Genomic DNA, 22,505 nt, shown 5'->3' with positions numbered 1-22,505 from the left:
TGTCTGCAAAACCCGGAACCGTCTCCTTTTACGTCTTCACGCGTTCGGTTTGAGAATCTTAAAAGGTCGTCACTTTTTGAATGAAACCCTGAATCTGAGTCAAGTTTCAACTCAGTCCAGGCAATGAGGAGAGTTCGTTAAGGGTCGAGTCAATCGAGACAAAAGTTTAGAGTCTTTTAAAATCTATCAAGAGTCGGTGAATATAACTCCAAGTCGAGTTTCAAGTCCTTAAGGGTCCAAATCTAGTTACTGGTCACAAAATGTCAAACTACAAGTCTTTTAAGTCCTTGTATCTCGTCCGTGAAACGACCTTGAACATTTCTCTGTCTGGTTTAGTTGTTATTTGCATAGATTCTCTGCGTGAAGTTATTTTCATCGAGCAGCAGAATTCCCAAACGTCTGTAATATACGATTCCCAACATAGACGTCCGTTCAGACTGTGAGAATATTAAATCTATATGCTGTTGTTCTTTCTCTCGTTCTCTCCTTGTGTCTCGCTCTTCTCTCTTCTTTCCTCTCACTCACTCGCAGTCTGCAGGGGTTTGAGTAGAATCTGGCCAGCACATGGTGTCGGACCTCTGAATAAGGGAATCGGTGAATATCCTGGGATGTAGAGGAATGTTTTGGCTGCGGATTCGACCGGAGAACTTACTGTACATGTTAGATGAGTTTTTAATGGAAGTTCACACGTCTCCGTAGGAAGCTGTTTCCACAGGATCTGGTTTGGAGAGGCTCAGTCGCAGTGGGTCGAAGTTTTATGTTTGCCCCGATGTTCCAAAACACGAACAACTGCGGTTGCAATTACGCAGGGATGTGATCTTAGCCAACCTGCCTGGGTAAATGATCTAGTATAGACAGAAAATAATAATATTGCTTTGCACTGAGGTTAAAAGGCTCCTGGAGAAGAGGTTGCAAATCAGAAACATTAAAAGACCTTCATTTAGCTATAGCTGCTTTCAGATAGAAATGGAGGGGATCTATGTAGATAATATAATAAACAAATATGAGTGTAAGAATATGTAGACATGGTTTGCACACCATGTCTACATATTCTTACACTCATAGTATATTATATTATCTATTGTATAGTCAAATACTTATATTTATACCTCTACTATATATCATATCATATTATATCATACTCTTTGTATATTCTTTGTATTATAAGTCTATATACACATATTTATACATGTGTACATGTTATTATTATTATTATTATTATATTTACTATTATTATATATACTGTTGCTGCCATTATTACTATATACTGCTATTATATTGGTATAATTACTATCATATATAAATATATATTATGTTATATTATATACTATATATACTGTACTATTTTTATATACTGTCTAACAATAACATTACCATCATATCATCAGTACTATTACCATCATCTTGCCACTGCACCTTATCTACCTATTTATCTTGTGTTTCTGTTTTTATTCTTTCTACCTCAATATTTTTTATTTTATTCTATTGTATTGTATTTTATTGTATTCAAATATACCGGCTGCTATGACGACTTAATTTCCCTTCGGGGATGAATAAAGTAATCTATCTATCTATCTATCTATCCATCTATCCATCTATCCATCTATCCATCCATCCATCCATCCATCCATCCATCCATCCATCCATCCATCCATCCATCCATCCATCCATCCATCCATCCATCCATCCATCCATCCATCCATCCATCCATCCATCCATCCATCCATCCATCCATCCATCCATCTATCTATCTATGTGAGAAGGACAAACTCTGGAAAGATCTGGATCCAATATCTGGACATTTTCCCAAGTTCACGTTGCATATTCAACTTCTGTACATCTGAGAATATATATATCTGGAATGTGTAACTTGGTTTGACCCCCGGTGTCGTGGATCCTCACCCGAGTTTCTCTCTCTCTCTCTCTCTCGTCTCCGCAGGCGCAACGTTCCTCTGCTCCGGCCTCACTCCTGGCACCTGGCGAAGCTGTCGGAGCTGCCCCTCCCTCCCCCTCCCCCGTCTCCTCCTCCTCCACCTCCTCCTCCTCCGACCTGCCTCCCCCCCGCCGACTCCCCTCCTCTCCCGCCGCCGCCGCCGCCTCCGCCTGCCATGCAGCTCCACCCCGGCCCCTACACATTACCCTGGCACGCAACTGACAACAGGTAAAACCACAATGTGATTATTATGAAATGACTATATTACCTCTTCACTAATCTAGAGAGACTCTGGGTTTGAACTCAGCCAATGGGCTTCGGTCAGTGTTCAGCTTTCACCGGACAGGGAGTGAGTCATGCTGCAACCGGCTGCCGGGGATTTTTTTGGTTCCTTCAAAGTCAACAATCGCCAGGAAGCAGGTGACATCAGCGTGTTCTCGAGTCAACTCTGCCCACGCAGGAAGCTCATTGGTCTATTTCTGGATTCTATATCCACATTCCAAAGTGAGTCAGATCGACCCCGGTGACCTGACCTCCGTCCGTCTGTCCCTGGTGAAATCGGTGTGTTTGATTTGACCGTGGTGTGAAGGGTACGGTTCTTCGATTTGCTGTAATCACTTTATCAATAAAAGCTTTAAAAATTTGCAAAACAAATGCATCTAAACGTCCTAAAGGGTCGAATGATTTGAATTAAGGGTTAAACTGTCTCGTTAGAAGACTTAACATCAGTTTTATCCCAAATACGAAGACTCCAGATGCATAAAGGTCTGGTTTAAGTCGGCCAGATGATATTTTACGGCTCAACCGTTCAGGGTAAAGTTTGATTACTTTGACAAATGGTTTCCGTCGACTTCCTGCTGCTACTGAACTGATTTCCTTGGTGGAAGTTCTGGAGAATAAACCCTTCAACTCTTAAGAGCGGGTTAAATTGAGAGTCTTGTGACATTGTGAGATTTTATCAACATTTTTTGTGGGATTTCTCAAGAAATTACAGAGAAATCTTGATGAAAACATTCAGGCATGTTTCAGGGGACTGGTATCTGAGTGTGACCAATTTGGTTTGATTAATTGTTCAACAGTTTGGTTTATAGAACGTGGGAAATAGTTTTAAAAAGTTGTTGTTTAAGTCCAAGACGACGTCATAAGATCAAATATTCAGGTTACAATAATATAAGACAATAAAACATGAAATTATCCCAACGAAGAAGCTGAATCCAGGTGATTTCTGCCATTTTTTGCTTGAATGACTAATCCATCCAGTTCCTAGTATGACCACATGTGTGTATTTATATTATTATGATGCAGTCGGGACAAAGGCCTGGATTGTCCAGTCAGGTTGAGGTGGAGAATGATCTCACTGAGCTGTAATCCTTCAGAGGGAAAGAGGAAGTCCCCGCTGTGTGTGTGTGTGTCTGTGTGTGTGTGTGTCTGTGTGTCTGTGTGTGTGTGTGTTGACTCACAATACAAACAGACGTTATCCCTTTGTCAGCTTCGTAGTGCGTCAGCTGCTCAAACTGTTCTGCTCCCGATAACAATCAGTGATATAAGGCACCACGATTAGATTTAATAGTCCCACATGGATTACATAGCAGCGTGTGTGTGTGTGTGTCTGTGTGTGTGTGTGTGGGTCTCTTATTCCCACAGCTTCCCCTGCCTGATCTCAGCATAAACACACACACAAACACACACACACACACACACACAGCATCTGATGAGGAGGCAGCTCCCGGCATAACTCTGGACAATGGCATGTGACTCTGAGAACATGTGGACAAAGAGAGGAAGACATTCAATAAACTGTGTTTGTGTGAAGGGACGTTTTGTCCCGTCTGCATCTGCGTGTGTGTTAATTACACTAAACGATTGTGTGTGTGTGTGTTTTTGTGTAAACATCAAAACGAGTTGTGATAGTGTTAAAGTGTGTACTTGTGGATTAATCCCAGTCTGTGTCGACCTCCTCACGTGTCTCACGACGCCGTCTGATTGGGCGGGAGTTGACCGTATCACTTCCTGTCCAGCTCCCGTCTCATTTCCTGTCTCCTCACCCCCCCCCTCGCTGTCACTCAGGTCAAATCTATACAGCCGCCGCCGCTTTCTCATTCACGGCTCACTTCCTTCAGAGGAGTTTCTCATGCAGATAAAGACACTTCTCTCCCCAGTGGAGTTCCTCTGTGTTTCAATGGGGACCAGTCCAGTCGTTAAAGCCATTTTAAATCAGTGCTATAAACCCACAGTGATATTTATATGTATTTTCCTGTAATTTCCATTCATCTCCGTACAGTATAAAAACTACTTGACTCTTTGAAACTCATTAAGTTGAGTGTGTCATCACAGGGAACGTGGTCACATGACTTGTTAGAGTATTTTGGGAATGATTTGTTCCCATTTAGATGATTTTCCTTATTAATCCATTCATATTAGAGTCCACTAAACCATAACAACCCGTCACTATAACCGACAGCACCAGGAGATTTCAGTCACTCTGATGGTTTTCATCAAGATCCTTGAATTATTCTATGGGAAAGTAAAACAGAACACGCAGCAAAATGTAATGGAGTCTTTCTTGGGTTCAAGTCCCGTCCTTCAGTCTGAGGGGATTCATTGGATTTTACAGTATTTATAAACTCTAATGGTAAGAGCATGAACCTACAAGCCCCCCCCCTCTATCAGCTGTCAGATCCCTTCATGGATTATAAACCATAAATGCCACAGAAATAGCCCGGAGATAAGTCTGTTTCCCATACTGCTTCAGACGCGAATCCGTTTTCTCCCCTTTGGCAACTTCCCCTGTTGTTTGAATAAGACGGCAGAGAAATATAAAGGGTCAAAAAAATGTCTGCATATTTTTCATTCAGCCCTTTTATGAGTTGGATTCGAACCAAGCACCAGAACAGAAGGTGACCCCGACATCAGCCAGTTTGTGTAAATGTATTTTTATACCCCCCCCCTTTTCTCTCAGTTATTCCTTTTTGCTGCCAGTTCTTTTTCCTTTTGTGGTTCTCCAAGAAGTTTGCATTGTTGGGAAATTCTCTTCTTCTTTCTTCTTGTGTGTGTGTTACTCTTGGACGTTTTATTGTTAGAAAGTTGGAAGAAGAAGTGAACAGAAATAGGAAGATTGGAGGTCGGTGTCCAGCGGAGGTCAGCGCTCAGATCCACGGCCTGTCGAGCAATCACAACATTTGATATATGTGACATTTATTACACGTCTGTCCATCCGTAGAAGAAGAAGAAGAAGTCATCTTTCTGTAGCTCTTATCCTCCGATCTTCCCCCGTTTAAATAGTTTTTCCTGATCCGAGTCGAGGTCAAAGTTGTCGTAGACAGTGACGCACAGATTTGAGACTCGCGGGCATTGGTTATAAAGATTAAACCCGACTTGACTTGAGAATCACTGCAGTATCTGTTACTTGTTATTAGTGAGAAAACACACGAGCAGGCTCCTCTGTAAACATCCACGTCTCTTTCAATCAGTGGCCTTCCACTCTCCTGCAGTTTTGTAATAAATCCACGTTTGACGTAGAGGAGCCGGGGACGGGTCGAGTCCGAAAGGAGGCAGGAGAAGGAGGATGAGAGGAATCAAGGGATGAGTTAGAGAGTTCCACTCCCGGCAGTGGGAGTTGATGAGGAGGAAATCCCTCTGCGCCTAAAGAGCCGTCCTCCGAGGGTCTTTAAAAACACATGGGGGGCTGCCGTGGATCTGCAGCTCAGGACTGATCGGAAACAGATTCACTCGGCGCTGCAGTTCAAACGCTTTGTTCCAGGAGGATAAACCCTGTGTGTCTCGGGGGGAGAGTCGCAGCTTGGGCATCTGAAAATTAAAGCTGACTTATTGCATGTAGTTTATTAGAGAGTCGGCCATTATGTCAATCGAGGAGAAACATTATCCTGATTAAAGGAAACCGCATGGATTTCTCCGAGGGGGCATTAGAAGTTTCTTTGAGTTTGATGAAACAGGATATTCTTCTTTTACGTTCTTTCTACTCCGCTCCATATACTGGAACACCTACTTACTGTGTTAATATGAATCATAATGATATTATATATCATTTGATGCATTAATATTGTCTTTTGCACACTCTGTCTACATATTCTTACACTCATAGTATATTATATTATCTATTGTATAGTCAAATACTTATATTTATACCTCTACTATGTATCATATCATATTATATCATACTCTTTGTATATTATTTGTATATATAAGTCTATATACACATATTTATAAATGTGTACATATTATTATTATATTTACTATTATTTTTATATATACTGTTGCTGCTGCCATTATTACTATATACTGATATTATATTGGTATAATTACTATCATATATAAATATATATTATGTTATATTATATACTATATATACTGTACTATTTTTATATACTGTCTATCAATAACATTACCATCATATCATCAGTACTATTACCATCATCTTGCCACTGCACCTTATCTACCTATTTATCTTGTGTTTCTGTTTTTATTCTTTCTACCTTTTTTATTTTATTCTATTGTATTGTATTTTATTGTATTCAAATATACCGGCTGCTATGACGACTTAATTTCCCTTCGGGGAGCAATAAAGTATTCTATCTATCTATCTATCTATCTATCTATCTATCTATCTATCTATCTATCTATCTATCTACCTACCTACCTACCTACCTACCTACCTACCTACCTACCTACCTACCTACCTACCTACCTACCTACCTACCTACCTACCTACCTACCTACCTACCTACCTACCTACCTACCTACCTACCTACCTACCTACCTACCTACCTACCTACCTACCTACCTACCTACCTACCTACCTACCTACCTACCTACCTACCTACCTACCTACCTACTTGTTTCAAGTTCCCAGAGACGGAGGTGAAGTCATTTTGCTGTTGATGTCTGATCGTGAAAAGCTTGACGTTGATCTTCTCCTCTCCTGCAGTGACCTGTCCATGCAGTGGACTCAGCTGTCCAGACCGTACTCCTCCACCGACAGAAGCAGTTCCCTGGGCTCCATGGAGAGCCTGGACACGCCCACGCCCACCGCACAGCCGGACTCCGACTCCCACAACTCCCCCGTGGACCCGACGCTCTTCAACAACAAGAGGGACTCGGCCTACAGCTCCTTCTCCGCCAGCTCCAACACGTCCGACTACGCCGCCGTGCCGCTGAAGCCCGGGGAGACCTGCTCCATGGAGAACCTCCTCCAGAGCCTGGGCCCGGCGTGCGGAGACTACCCTGCCGGTGAGGCCGCGACCCCGGGGAGCTCGTCCACCGAGGCCCAGCTGATCGCACACAAGTCCAGGTCCCTCACCCGGCCGAGGCGCAGGCCTGTGGAGGTGAAGGAGAGGCCTTCGTCCTGCTGCTACGAGGTGGAGAGGAGGGGAGGGAACTTTGAGACTGTGAGGAACGGAGAAGGAGGCGCGGAGGAGAGGAAGACGAGTCCTCCTCAGCCTCCGACCAGGAAGGACAGCTTCAGAGCCACGAGGAGTCACAGCAACAAGCGCTGCGCCTCGGCTCCCATCGAGGTGTCCAGTCTGACCTCCTACTTTGAGGAACACCAGTCCTCTCTGAAGGTTGAGTCAGGGATTCACAACGGATTCGTCTCGGCTCCGGAAGAAAGAGACACAACTGGACGTTTCAGAGAGGACACCTCAGACTCACACTACACACAGAGACAGACACACACCCGATGTGACACTAGTGCTAACAAAGACTATAGCCTAGACGCCACCTCAGATCACCTTTCTGACCAGGTGACGACCTCTCCTCCTGGCTCCTCCCCTTCCCAGTCCTCCATGGAGGTTGAAGAGCAGTCGCTTCACCGGCACAGCGCCCCCGAGAGGCTCCTCGCCACACAACTCCAGTCACTGCAGGTTAACAGTGACTCCTCCCACCCTCCTGATCAGCTCCTGTTCAGCAACCAGTGTTCCCAGTCCTCACACCAGCCTGCAAGGGACGGCAGCCGCTGCTCCACCCCCGGATCTGTGTTCCTGGAAGGTGAAGGTGATGAGTCGTGTGACAGACTCGATGGGATGTGTGTAAATGGCGGCCCACCCTCCTCGGCTCAGCATCACCCCCCCTGGGGCCGCTCGGTGAGCGTACCAGTGGATCCCAGTGGATCCCAGAGGAAACTGAGCTCGGACCAGATACTGGAAAGTGACTTTGAGCCTCTCAGTGCCGCTGCCAGTGTGGACTCGTTACTGGAGGAGCAGAGAGCGGTGGATAGAGGAGTAAGTGGAGGGAAGAAGGAGGAGAAGGTGGAAGGAGAGGCAGCGATGAGGAAGTTAACGCCGTCGAGGAACCACCGACGGAACCGCCGGCGCAACGAGCGGTTCGCCACCAACCTGCGCAACGAGATCCAGAGGAAGAAGGCCCAGCTGCAGAGGAGCTGCGGCCCGGGGGGGCTGCTCTGCAGTGGGGAGACGGTCCCGGAGGAGGAGGGTCCCGACCTCCATGACCAACAGGAGGACCCAGATGTTCCGGCCCAGGAGAGGAGCACCAAGGCTGCTTCACCTGTGATGCACGAAGACGTCAGGACAACCGCTGAGAAACCAAACGCTTCAGATGAACCAACTCCGCCTCCGTCAGCAAGCTCCACCCACAGCAACACCACCTCCAGGTCTGTGCAGGTCCTGGACCCGGTCCTGGACCCGGTCCTGCCCAGTTTTGGTGTCGGCATCCGAGTTGTGGAAGAACCAGCTCCGGCCGGGAAAGCTCGCCGCTGGCGTTGGACCCCGGAGAATAAACTCCAACCAGAACCCGAGCAGGAGCGACGGAGCAGGGTCCCGGATGAGAGGGTCTCAGGGGTCACAGGATCCCGACATGGGGTCTGTACCTACACCTCCTCCTCCTCCGCCTCCTCCTCCACCTCCTCCTCCCACAGCCGCACCTCCTCATGCTCCCGGATGGAGGACACCGACCTCCTTCCGTTTGCAGATAGAATGAAGTTTTTCGAGGAGACGAGCAAAACCATAACTGGGTCGAATGTTCCGAGTCTGTCGAGTCGTCGGCAGAAGCCCCCCCACCCTGAGCACCAGGGGGGGGGGCTCGGCCTGCAGCCCACCCAGAGGAGATACTCCTACCAGGGGGCGCTGTCTCAGGAGAGCTCCGTGCTTTCAGACACCATGGAGAGCAGGAGGCAGTCGGTGAGCACCAGCAGGGAGAGGCAGAGAGAGAGGGAGATGGAGCGGGAGAGGGAGAGGGAGGAGAGGGGGAGGGAACGAGAGAGGGAGGAGAGGTTGAGAGAAAGGCAGCGGGAGGAAAGATTGAGAGAACAGGAGCGGCAGCAGGAGAAGGAAAGACAAGAGAGGGAGCTGGATATGGAGAGGGCCCGGCTGAGGGGGGTGCAGCGGGAGAGGGAGCGAGAGGAGAGGATGAGACAGTGGGAAAGGGAGAGAGAGAGGGAGCTGGAGAGAGAGAAAGAGATGGAGAGACTCCAGAGAGAGAGGGAGGACGCTGCTCAGCTCAGCTCACGTCACCAAGACTTCCAACACAACTTCCATCTCCAGCCTGGTGCGTTCTCCCAGAACCAGAATCCACCCCCCCGATCGGCCTTCCATCCCGTCTGCCCCCCCGCCCAGTCCTTTGAGAAGCAGCAGCCTCTGCAGCAGGGACACACGTCCAGGAGCTACCCCCCCACAGAGGTGAGACCAATGCATCACCACACTAGTGAGAGTTATTAAAGAACTGGATTTATTGGTAAAAAAGCTTTTGGCGCTTTTAAAAACCTGCAACATGTTTTCCTACTCGGCATCTTAGGCTTCCTTTGAGTTATCTTATACATTATTAGTAGTGCTGTCAAACGATTAAAATATTTAATCGCGATTAATCGCATTTATGTCATAGTTAACTCACGATTAATCGCAAATATTTATCTATTCTAAATGTCCCTTCATTTATTTTTTTTCCATAATTTTACTTTCGTTTTAATGCTCTTATCAACATGGAAAAGCAGATTGGCTTGCTTTATGCAAATGTTTTATTTTATTGAAAAACAACATTGCCAAACAGGGCGGTACAAAATAAAATTATAAAGTTCACATTTCAGGTTAACAAGGACTCAGCCTATAGTGCAGTTAAACCATGGCTTAATATTTGATTTTCAAGTTTGGTTTTGACGTATGTTCAGTAAAACACTGTTGAAGGAGTGTTCTGATGTCTGAGGGTCAGTGAAGGGGTCGGGGTGGGACATGTGACTGTTTGGACCAATAGGATGGGGTTGTTTGGGGATCGGGGGTCAATGAGGAAGTGAAGTGTTGTTGATGTGTGCGAGTGACGGAGTAAGAGCGAGAAGTGCACATGTTTATAGAGGATAATAAAAGCTACTAAACCACGAAGAAGTTCCGTGTCCTGTGGAACAATAGCTTAAAAATATATATTTTAGTTGGCGAAATATTAAAACAAAAAGCGAAGGCAGGTCAGACTGGAGGTGAACACAGATACTGAAGCTGCAGCTCTGCGTTAATCACGCGTTAAAAAAATTGACGGTGTTAAAATGGGTTTGCGTTAATGCCGTTAATAACGTGTTTAACTGACAGCACTAATTATTAGATTTCTAACTTCATCACTAGAGTCGGCAGGAGGCTGGAATCTATGAACTGGAATTATTGGCAAAAACACGGGATCGTTCTAAGCTTTAAAAACACGCCACAGGTGATCATAGACTTCCTTTCAGTTATTGAATACATTATTAGATTTCTACCTTGATTCATCAAAATGTAGAGAATACTTTTATATAACTATAACATCTTTAAAATGAGCTAATCCCGCTAAATCCATTTCCTTGGACGTCAATGTTTGATACTGTCAGATTCTTTAAACTCGACACATTGAGTTTATTTATTCCTTTAAACATAAATATTGGTTGTTTTTTTTAACAATATATTTATTGAGTTTTACATATAAGAAACAAACATTTAAATACAAACAAACGTTTATGAACACCCCCAACCCACAATCAACTTAAATAAGATTAAATAAAATAATAAAAAAAAATACATATATAAAAATATAAGAATAAATGGAAGTAAATAAAGACAAAATTATACAAATACAAATAAATAAAATTTAAATCCAATCAATCAAATCAAAAGCCTAGATAAAATAACGTTCTCTTATTCATAATATTAGTTAGTTACAATTAATATTCATCCTATTAGGTGCTGCTATTTTATTCTGTTTCACTCATTAATTTCCACTTGGTCGCTTTCCAAAAATTACATGAAGGTTTCCCATATTTCCTTGAATTTATAAAAACTGGTTTTAGATTAGCTTAGCATAAAGCCTGCTGGCTTCTGAACACTCGGCTCAGCCCAGTCGCAGTGGAAGAGAAACTGTGAAATGAGACTTTGGACTCGAGCAGGATCGACCACTGTAGAGAGGAGGAGGGAGGAAGGAGGAGGAGCCTAACTGGGACGCTGGAGCAGAGCGGCGTCCCGGTCCAAGTCCTCTGTGGTGGGACGTCTGGTTTGTAGTGGAACCTCACGTCCTGCATGTGGTTCGAGGCCGACACATTCCAATTGAAATAGTTCACGGAACTTTGCGGGGGGGGGGGGGATTGTTGTGCAACAGCGGCGTACACTTGTGTCAGCGATAATAGCAGCGTTGGGTTTCGTCTCTGCCACAAAGTGATTCAAAAAGCTCGGCGGGGGGGCGGTGGGGGGGGGGGGCAGCCTCTGGTCTGAACTTCCAGAACCTCCGGTGAACTTCCACCCACCGGTGAGCTGCTGGTTCGACGCCGAGCGGAGCCAAGCCGACGTTTGTCTTGGACCAAGTCTGTCGTCAGATCAGCAGATGTTTCGTCCGAGCTGACATCGTGTTGTTGTTTTCTCTGGGGGGGGCTGGTGGGTGGGGGGGAGATGGGGGAGGGAGGGTTGTAAAAGTTGATGCCACCGCGAGATAACCTCCGAGCGTGGTAGTTATTTTTGGTATCTGCCGCTGTAACGAGAACAGATGTGCTGGAGGGACGGCAAGGCTGAGATAAGACAGAGACACACACACCAGGGAAACACACACACACACACACACACACACAGACACACACACACACACACACACACACACACACACACAGTTCAGCACCATCTCGAGGACAATGGAGACAGAAGCCAATAGGGGAAAGAATTTCTAAAGCAATGATTCCTTAGAGTTTGTTATGAAGTTTTATGACAAATAAATTTAATTGAAGCTTGATATTCTGCAGGTTATTCAACAAATAAATATAAAATAAAAAGAAAACACAAATACAAACAAATATATTTAATACTTATCGACAGACGATAGGTTTTTTGTGAAATTCTCAGCATTTAAGCTTCGCAAAGAAAAAACAAAGGTTGAAATACAGAAGGATAAAGACTTCCAGGAAATGCCCAAAAATGTATTTATAGGGAATAAAGAAATTCTAAAGCGATGATTCCTTAGATGTTGTTATGAAATCTTATGACAAATACATGTAATTGAGGGTTGATATTCTTCAGTTTAAACATCAAGTAGCTATAAAATAAAAATAAAACACAAATACAAACAAATATATTGACCTCTTATCGACAGGCGACAGCATTTAAGCTTCTCAAAGAAACAGCAAAGGTTGAAATACAGAAGGTTGAAGACTTCCAGGAAATGGCCCAAAGATTATAGCGGAGAGCTGGACTCTAAACTCCGCCTCCTCCCCACTGACCGCCGGCCGGAGGGACACGCCCACTTCCCTCATGTCTCTGGTGTTAATCATCTGCTTTGACTCCTCCTCCACAGACGCTTCCGGCCCGAACGCAGGACACGAGCTCGCTCAACAGGAAGTACAGCCTGACTGAGAGGTGAGTCACTTCCTGTTCACGTCAGGTGTCGTTTCTGTGACTTTCCCAAAAGTCCGAGTCGAGTCCGACGTGACGTGGCGACGCCCACTTTCTCCATCTCTGTCTGATTGGGTCTAAGTGAGTCTCCGGGGGGGGGGGTTAGGAGGGGTCGGCCCATATATGGAGATCCTGTATGTAGCTTTCAATTCCACTTCCTGTGTCTTTCTTTGCTCTTTGATTCTGTATTTGCTGACTCATCTGTTTGTCTCTTTGCTTGCTCCGCCCCCCACAGGGACCTCCCCGGCTGGAGGCGGGACTCCAGACCCCCCCCGGAGAGCGCCCCCCCGCCCCAGCAGCTCCACCCCCACGGGCGATGTGGCCCCCGAGACGTCGACAGCAGCAACGGGTACTCGTTCCCCCCCCCGCCGCCCCCCCTCGGGCTGCGAGGCCGAGCCATGTCCGAGAACGACCTCCGCTTCGACGGCGGTCAGCGCTGGGCGCCGTCGGTCTGCGTGGCGCCCGGTCGGACGCTGAGCGAGGTGGAGGAAGGAGCGGGGGGGGAGGCGGCGAGCACGCTCAGGCGGAACAGGAAGAGGACGCCGCCGCCACCGAGACCGCCGCCGCCCAAGTGGGAGCAGTTCCACCGGCGGCGTGCGTCCCACCACACCCTCTTCTCCTCCTCCGCTCCTCACTCCATCCCTCCCTCCATCCACACGGCGTCTCCCTCCTCCTCGTGCCTCCCTCCCCCGGAGACGTCCAGGCAGAGGTCCTACAGTCTCCCCCCCGAGAGGAAGGAGGTGACGGAGGCGTGTCCTCGCTGCACCTGCAGCCAAACCCAGGAGCACGCCTTCGCCCACGCCACGTCCAATCAGCATCCGGCTCCGTTCCAGGACCGCTCCTTCACCGTGACTCCGCCCAGTCCCATGTTCTCCAGACGGGCGTTCAGACCGGTGGCTCCGCCCCAGAGAGAGAGGGAGGGGCACCTGCAGAGCTCGTACGGCGAGGAGGAGGAAGAGGAGGAGGAAGAGGAGGAGGTCGTATCGTCTTTACCTTCACCACCGACGGAAACAAGCAGGTGAGACGGGAGGAAAATAATAAATATGAATTAATCTGACAATTATTTTCACTTGTAACGTGAAAAACTAAATAAAGTTTTATTATTTAACATATTTGTCTCCTCTGTGTCTCTGAAGGTCGTCTGAGGGTCACGCCCACGAGAGGACGCCAGCGAACCAGCAGCACGACGTGAGACCAGGAGCCGAGAGGGAGCGACCTCCTTCTCCCAGTGACTCCACTCCTCCCCCTGGTGGAGAGAACGGAGTTTCTCCTCCTGAACCCTACTTCTCCATCGCCTCCGAGCGGCAGCAGCAGCAGCTCCGTGGGACCAGAGGCTTCCAGGCCGAGGAGCAGCAGGAGATCCCAGAGCCGGGAACCGAGTCCGAGACGACCCTGAGCCCGAGTCCCGCCCACAGCCTGGAGGCCGACCTGGACGTCCCCATGGAGACGGACATCGATGACTTCCAGGAGGAGGAGCTTCCGGGAGAGTTGGAACCCATCACCAGCGAGCTGCCGTGCTTCGCGCTGCCGGTGACGGTCCTGGAGACGGACATCGACACGTACCCGGACTCTGAGGCCTCGCCGCCGCCGGGCAGGACGCGGGCGGAGAGCAGCTCCGTGGAGGGGGAGGAGCTAGAGACCAGCGAGGGCTCCAGAGAGAGGCTGAGCCTGGAGGAGCTGTTCCCCCAGAGCAGTGAGGGCGAGTCGGGCACGGAGAGCTGGAGAGGAGCCTACCGGAGCCCGGAGCACAACACCGACAGCCTGGACAGGTACAGAGACCAGGAGACATGTGACCCGTCCAACAGGGACAGGGACGAGTGGAGACGTGTAGTGGTGGGAGAAAAAATCGATTCTGTTCAGTATCGCCATATTTTGCGCCTGCGATTATATCGATACTGTAGCACAAAGTATTGCAATATTTATAAAAAAAAAAAAAAAAATGTAATACTTAATTTACAATTATATATGTTACAGCCCCCGGCTGGCAAAGCATGACGAGGAGAGTTTCAGAGTTTAAAAGATATCTAGTGTGTCTGCGGAAAGGATGTTCTCCACTGCAGGAGATATAGTAACGTTCCAGAGGAACTTTAACATCTGAGCATGTGGACCAACTGCTTTTTCTGAACAAAAATGCCAATATTCCCAAATTAATTTAACATTTTGGGTCATGACCTTGCAGCCAACTGGACTGGACTCTAGTAGAAGTAGAAGCTCTAGGTTACTCTTATTTATATGATTGAGCTCAGTGTTCATGTGAGAGGTCTCCTATTCAGAAAATAATTACAAAGGTCCTGTGTCCTGAATGTTCAAGGACAAAGTTTTTGCACTTCAGTTAATGTGTAGAAGACATGTGTACAAGACGATGTTGTTTAAATGTGACATTTGCAGTGAGTTGAGCAGTCTTATTTTCCTCTTTTTTGTAATGCCTTTGAATAATATGGGGGACATGAATCGCAATATATCGCAGAATCGAATCGCAATACTATTGAATCGTGGCCCAAATATCGCAATACTATTGAATCGTCACATTTTTGCCAATTCCCACCACTAGAGACGTGTGACCCGTCCAACAGGAACATGGACAACCCGTCTCACTTTGGCCTGAGGACAGATTCACACTCTTGTTTATGTTCTCTTATAATCAGTCTGTTTCCTCACATCTCGAGTTTGATCTGAATAAAGTCAACTCTCCTCTCTCTCTCTCTCTCTCTCTCTCTCTCTCTCTCTCCCTCAGGCGCTCCGGGGCGAGCTCCAGCTGTTCGTCCTATTACAGCACGTCGGCCGCCAAAGCTCAGCTCCTGTCCCAGATGAAGGACTTCACCGACCACCGGGAGAGAGACGAGGACGACGAGCTGAGCTACAAGGTGACGTGATGAAGACGTGGTCGTGGACAGACGGCGCCCCCTGCTGGTTTCATTGTGTGGTGTCATAACATCTCTTTCCTCTCCGTGTGTGGAGCAGAAGCAGCTGATGGAGAGTCTGCGTAAGAAGCTGGGCGTTCTGAGGGAAGCTCAGAGGGGTCTGCAGGACGACATCAGAGCCAACACCCAGCTGGGAGAGGAGGTGATGGATGGATGGATGGATGGATGGGTGGGTGGGTGGGTGGATGGATGGATGGATGGATGGATGGATGGATGGATGGATGGATGGATGGATGATGGATGGATGGATGGATGGATTGGTGGATGATGGATGGATGGATGGATGGATGGATGGATGATGGATGGATGGATGGATGGATTGGTGGATGATGGATGGATGGATGGATGGATAGATAGATAGATAGATGGATGGATGGATTGATTGGTGGATGATGGATGGATGGATGGATGGATGGATGGGTGGATGGATGGATGGATGGATAGATAGATAGATAGATAGATGGATGGATGGATTGATTGGTGGATGATGGATGGATGGATGGATGGGTGGATGGATGGATGGATGGATGGATGGATGGATGGATGGATTGGTGGATGATGGATGGATGGATGGATGGATTATTGGATGGATGGATGGATGGATGGATTGATTGGTGGATGATGGATGGATGGATGGATGGATTTGGATTGGTGGATGATGGATGGATGGATGGATTGGTGGATGATGGATGGATGGATGGATGGATTAGTGGATGGATGGATGGGTGGATTGGTGGATGATGGATGGATGGATGGGTGGATGGATGGATGGATTGGTGGATGATGGATGGATGGATGGATTGGTGGCTGATGGATGGATGGATGATGGATGGATGGATTGGTGGATGATGGATGGATGGATGGATGGATGGATGGATGGATGGATGGATGGATGGATGGATGGATCGATGGATCGATGGATCGATGGATGGAAGGGAAATTAAGTCGTCATAGCAGCCGGTATATTTGAATACAATAAAATACAATACAATAAAATAAAAAATATTGAGGTAGAAAGAATAAAAACAGAAACACAAGATAAATAGGTAGATAAGGTGCAGTGGCAAGATGATGGTAATAGTACTGATGATATGATGGTAATGTTACTGTTAGACAGTATATAAAAATAGTACAGTATATATAGTATATAATATAACATAATATATATGTATATATGATAGTAATTATACCAATATAATAGCAGTAAATAGTAATAATGGCAGCAACAGTGTATATAATAATAATAGTAAATATAATAATAATAATATGTACACATGTATAAATATGTGTATATAGACTTATATATACAAAGAATATACAAAGAGTATGATATAATATGATATGATATATAGTAGAGGTATAAATATAAGTATTTGACTATACAATAGATAATATAATATACTATGAGTGTAAGGATATGTAGACATGGTGTGCAAAAGACAATATTATTGCATAAAATGATATATAATATCAATATGGTTTATATGAACACATATCACATATGATGCATATCCTGCACTTGATCATTCACACTCGTCCTCCTCCTGGACCTGGCTCACCTCCGGCTCTGGTCTCTGTCCTCAGGTGGAGAACATGGTGGTGTCGGTGTGCAAGCCCAACGAGGTGGACAAGTTCCGCATGTTCATCGGAGACTTGGACAAGGTGGTGAGTCTCCTGCTGTCTCTGTCCGGGAGGCTGCTGCGGGTGGAGACCACGCTGGACACGCTGGACCCGGAGACGGAGCAGAACGACCGGGTGAGGAGGAGGGAAGGAGGGGACAGAGGACAGAGGACAGAGGGAAGGAGGCGAGGAGGGGACAGAGGACAGAGGGAAAGAGGAGGGGACAGAGGAGAGAGGGAAGGAGGCGAGGAGGGGACAGAGGACAGGGGACAGAGGACAGGGGACAGAGGACAGGGGACAGAGGACAGAGGGAAGGAGGCGAGGAGGGGACAGAGGACAGAGGGAAGGAGGCGAGGAGAGGACAGAGGACAGAGGACAGGGGACGGGACAGGGGACAGAGGACAGAGGACAGGGGACATAGGACAGGGGACAGAGGACAGAGGACAGGGGACAGAGGACAGAGGACAGAGGACAGAGGGAAGGAGGCGAGCAGAGGACAGGGGACAGGGGACAGAGAACAGAGGACAGGGGACAGAGGACAGGGGACAGAGGACAGTGGACAGAGGACAGAGGACAGAGGACAGTGGACAGAGGACAGAGGGAAGGAGGTGAGGAGGGGACAGAGGACAGAGGACAGGGGACAAAGGACAGGGGACAGAGGACAGAGGGATGGAGGCGAGAAGGGGACAGAGGACAGGGGACAGAGGACAGACGACAGAGGACAGAGGGAAGGAGGCGAGAAGGGGACAGAGAACAGGGGACAGAGGACAGAGGACAGAGGGAAGGAGGCGAGAAGGGGACAGAGGACAAGGGACAGAGGACAGAGGGAATATGAGGTGTAGGAGGGACGAGCTGTAGTTAAATACATCTTAAAGCAAAATGAAGGAGCTTGTTTACATCAGAGATATGTCAGAGATACACAAAAAGACTTATTTTAAGTTAAATCAGACCTATTTTTGGAAAATAATTGTTCTTACTGAAGCCGATTTCATTGTTTATCATAGAAAGATGAAGATTTGCAGTTGCCAGATGAAATAGAACAAAAATCTTTAAGTATTGAAGTTGAGGTTAAGTTGCGCTTTATCTGCTTCATGACAACGGTAACTTAGGGAATTTAAAGTTAAAGTTATCATTAAAAGCTTTAGAAGAAGACGAGTTGACAAAGTTTGAACACATCCACTCACTTGTCGCCTCCCTGCTCTCTAGTTCCCTCTGCTGGAGAAGAAGCGTCAGCTCATGCGGCAGCTGTCGGAGGCCCAGGACCTGAAGGACCATGTGGACCGCAGAGAGCAGGCCGTGAGCCGGGTGCTGGCCCGCTGCCTGTCGCCCGACCAGCACCGAGACTACAGGTACCTCACAACACCAGCAACTGTCTGTCCTGCGTCTATTTGAGTCGATAGATTTGATCCAACATCATTTTAGATAGATAGATGATAGATAGATAGATGATAGATAGATAGATGATAGATAGATAGATAGATAGATAGATAGATAGATAGATAGATAGATAGATAGATAGATAGATAGATAGATAGATAGATAGATAGATAGATAGATAGATAGATAGATAGATAGATAGATAGATAGATAGATAGATAGATAGATTACTTTATTCATCCCCGAAGGGTAATTAAGTTGTCATAGCAGCCGGTATATTTGAATACAATAAAATACAATACAATAGAATAAAATAAAAAATATTGAGGTAGAAAGAATAAAACAGAAACACAAGATAAATAGGTAGATAAGGTGCAGTGGCAAGATGATGGTAATAGTACTGATGATATGATGGTAATGTTATTGTTAGACAGTATATAAAAATAGTACAGTATATATAGTATATAATATAACATAATATATATTTATATATGATAGTAATTATACCAATATAATAGCAGTATATAGTAATAATGGCAGCAACAGTATATATAATAATAATAATAATAATAATAATAATAATAGTAATATAATAATTATAATTATAACATGTACACATGTATAAAAATGTGTATATAGACTTATATATACAAAGAATATTCAGAGAGTATGATATAATATGATATGATATATAGTAGAGGTATAAATATAAGTATTTGACTATACAATAGATAATATAATATACTATGAGTGTAAGAATATGTAGACAGAGTGTGCAAAAGACAATATTATTGTATAAAATGATATATAATATCAATATTTTATCCTGATTTATTGTGTCCAATCTTTGAAATCTGTGTTGATGAGGATCTGTCTCTGTGTGTTTTCCTCCACAGTCACTTTGTGAAGATGAAGGCTGCTCTGCTGGTGGAGCAGAGGCAGCTGGAGGACAAGATCCGGCTGGGAGAGGAGCAGCTGAGGGGCCTGAGGGAGAGTCTGGGTCTGGGTCTGGGTCTGGGTCTGGGACTGGGACTGGGAATGTCCATGGGATACGGACATTACTGAGGACAGACCGATCTGAAGATGCTTTAACTCCGAATCGGTTTGAAGACGAGGGAGGAAGGAGCTGGAGACAGAGTCGAGTTGAACACTGAAACAAGTCAACGTTCAGTTTCATGTGTTCATTTGGTTTATCGCTGAGATCTGAGATGAGAGAATGTTCTTGTATCTCTCTGATCGATTTGAAGCTACAGCTAATAGCTTAGCATAAAGCATGGAAACCATAGGCTAGCCTGGCTCAGTCCAACCGAAGGACGGGATTTGAAGATGGACGAGAGGACGGCTGCCGACATCGAACAACAGAAACCAACCACAGCTCCTCTCTGTTCTCTGAGGCTGGAACACGTCCTGTCACTCTCCTCCTCTCTCCACTCATCACACTATGTTGCCAAAGACATTCCCACTTGGTGCTGCTTATTGTTTCTTCTTCTCTTGTATATTTAAATCTCAGAGAACTCGGTGCTTCGTACCAAGAAACGACAAAACTCTGCAAAATGTCCGGACTCGGTTTTTCCCCCGAACATTTTCCAGATTCAAGTCTGAAATCGTTAACGACACTAAAGTCACGATGGCGACGCCCAGTTTGCAGCTTCACTAACCGTCACTGGGACGTTAGCTAAACGTAGAAACACGTAAACCGTATAATCCGGCATCGTATCATATTCTTCGTAACGTCCGCGGCTGTAACTCGTTTCACTTTGTGGAGTTTGAGACTCCACCGACTGTTGTTCTGTACAGAAGACACTTGTGTTTATATCGTATACCGTGTGTATATAATGCTTTGATTTGTTTTGTATGACTGGAATTGTTTGTAAAAGAAATGAAAAGATCGGAGAGTAAAGGAAGTTTCCTGTGTTTAGATCAGATTGAATCCTGAGGTTGCAGTTTTTGTTTGATTTCTTGCCGAGTTAGAAAAGAGAGTTGATCTCATTCTCACGTCTGTTCAGGAAAAATACAGCTTTGTCCAGCTGCCAGTTAGCTTAGCTTAGCATAGAGACTGGAAACCAGGGGAAACAGCTAGCGTGGCTCAGTGTAAAGAACAGAATCTGAATACCACCTCCTCTAAAGCAACTTAAGTTTTCAAAGTTTAAATTTGTGATTCACCCCCCTGATCCTGAACCTTTTCTCTTTGCTCCGCCTGAATGAATCCGCTCTGAAAACACACAAAGACAAAAAAACACCTTCAACAAAGCCACTGGTTAAATGTTCTGTTCAGAAGTTCCACACTCGTTTGTTCCCTCGGTTTCTTCCTGCTGTTCTCAAACCAAACACAGAACCAGATTCCACGTGTTCTCCTTCATTTCTCTTGTTTTGTACATTTCACGTGTTCCTGTATCGTAATAAAAAGATGTTTCATAAACCGGCTGGAAACGAGCGGGAGGAGACACAACCTTTTTTTTTTTTGTAACTGCAAAAAGAAAAAGTACCATAAATAATAATAATAGTATTTTATCTCCCTGTGTCCTGTGGTGATTTGTGGTGAACGGGGGGGAGGCCGGAGAAGTCTGAGGTCTCGAGGCAATAATTAGAAATTATAAATGAAACATAATTGATGTTCATGGAGACACCAGTACAGAGGGTCCAGGGGGAACAGTGGGACGTCCACTAACCAGGCAGCCGGTGGTTCAATCCCCAGCTCCTTCACTCCTCAGGCCAAAGTGTAACAGACCCTGAAGACCAAGCTTTTACAATCTCCGCAATTTGAAATTATCAAATTCATTGTGAGTTTATTGACGTCAGAAAACAAAAGTACAGAACAGAGGAGCTATCAAAAGAAAGGTGGAGGAGGAGAGATGGGGGTGTGAATGATGGAGGGATGGGATAGAAAGAGTTTATTTAAGGGAGGGGGAAGGAAGTGAAGAGCAACAGAACCAGTCAACACCATGGGAGGCAGGATGGAGGGATGTTTATGTTGCTAAGAGAAGAGAGGAGGAGAAGAAGATTCATCCTTTCATTCCTCCATCCTTCATTCACTTCCACTTGTGGCCACAGGGTGTCGACATTTAACAAATTTCATACCGCAACAAACAATGATGCAACATGTTTGGCTTCAAGAAAATAAAATATAGTAAAATAAGCAGAATATAAACAGGTCGATTTAAATGTAATTAATAACATCCATGAATAAATAAAACAGTCAAGTAATAAATAACAACCCAACGATTAATACAATCAATTATTTAACAAAATTAATAAAACAGTCAAGTAATAAATAACAACCCAATGATTAATACAAACAATTATTTAACAACATTAATAAAACAGTCAAGTAATAAATAACAACCCAATGATTAATACAAACAATTATTTAACAACATTAATAAAACAGTCAAGTAATAAATAACAACCCAATGATTAATACAAACAATTATTTAACAACATTAATAAAACAGTCAAGTAATAAATAACAACCCGATGATTAATACAAACAATTATTTAACAACATTAATAAAACAGTCAAGTAATAAATAACAACCCGATGATTAATACAAACAATTATTTAACAACATTAATAAAACAGTCAAGTAATAAATAACAACCCGATGATTAATACAAACAATTATTTAACAACATTAATAAAACAGTCAAGTAATAAATAACAACCCGATGATTAATACAAACAATTATTTGACAACATTAATAAAACAGTCAATTAATAAATAACAACCCAATGATTAATACAATAAATTATTCAACAACATTAATAAAACAGTCAAGTAATAAATAACAACCCAATGATTA

At 45.2% G+C, this 22,505-nt stretch overlaps 1 protein-coding gene across 1 annotated transcript; it reads left to right on the top strand.

Moving 5' to 3' along the window:
• Positions 1 to 2,078: 2,078 nt before the first annotated feature.
• On the top strand, positions 2,079 to 21,215 carry shroom4 (shroom family member 4; the record flags this gene model as incomplete). Its single annotated transcript, XM_061066615.1, has 10 exons — positions 2,079 to 2,161; positions 6,879 to 9,582; positions 12,689 to 12,750; positions 13,022 to 13,804; positions 13,923 to 14,555; positions 15,521 to 15,650; positions 15,748 to 15,849; positions 17,292 to 17,462; positions 18,534 to 18,676; positions 19,601 to 21,215. Coding segments are annotated over 10 exons (4,980 nt in total), but the record flags the coding sequence as incomplete, so codon positions are not given.
• Between the last annotated feature and the right edge of the window lie 1,290 nt (positions 21,216 to 22,505).

The sequence above is a fragment of the Limanda limanda genome, chromosome 22 (assembly GCF_963576545.1).
Source record: "Limanda limanda chromosome 22, fLimLim1.1, whole genome shotgun sequence".
NCBI classification, from domain to species: domain Eukaryota; kingdom Metazoa; phylum Chordata; class Actinopteri; order Pleuronectiformes; family Pleuronectidae; genus Limanda; species Limanda limanda.
This window is presented reverse-complemented; position numbering and strand designations above follow the sequence as displayed.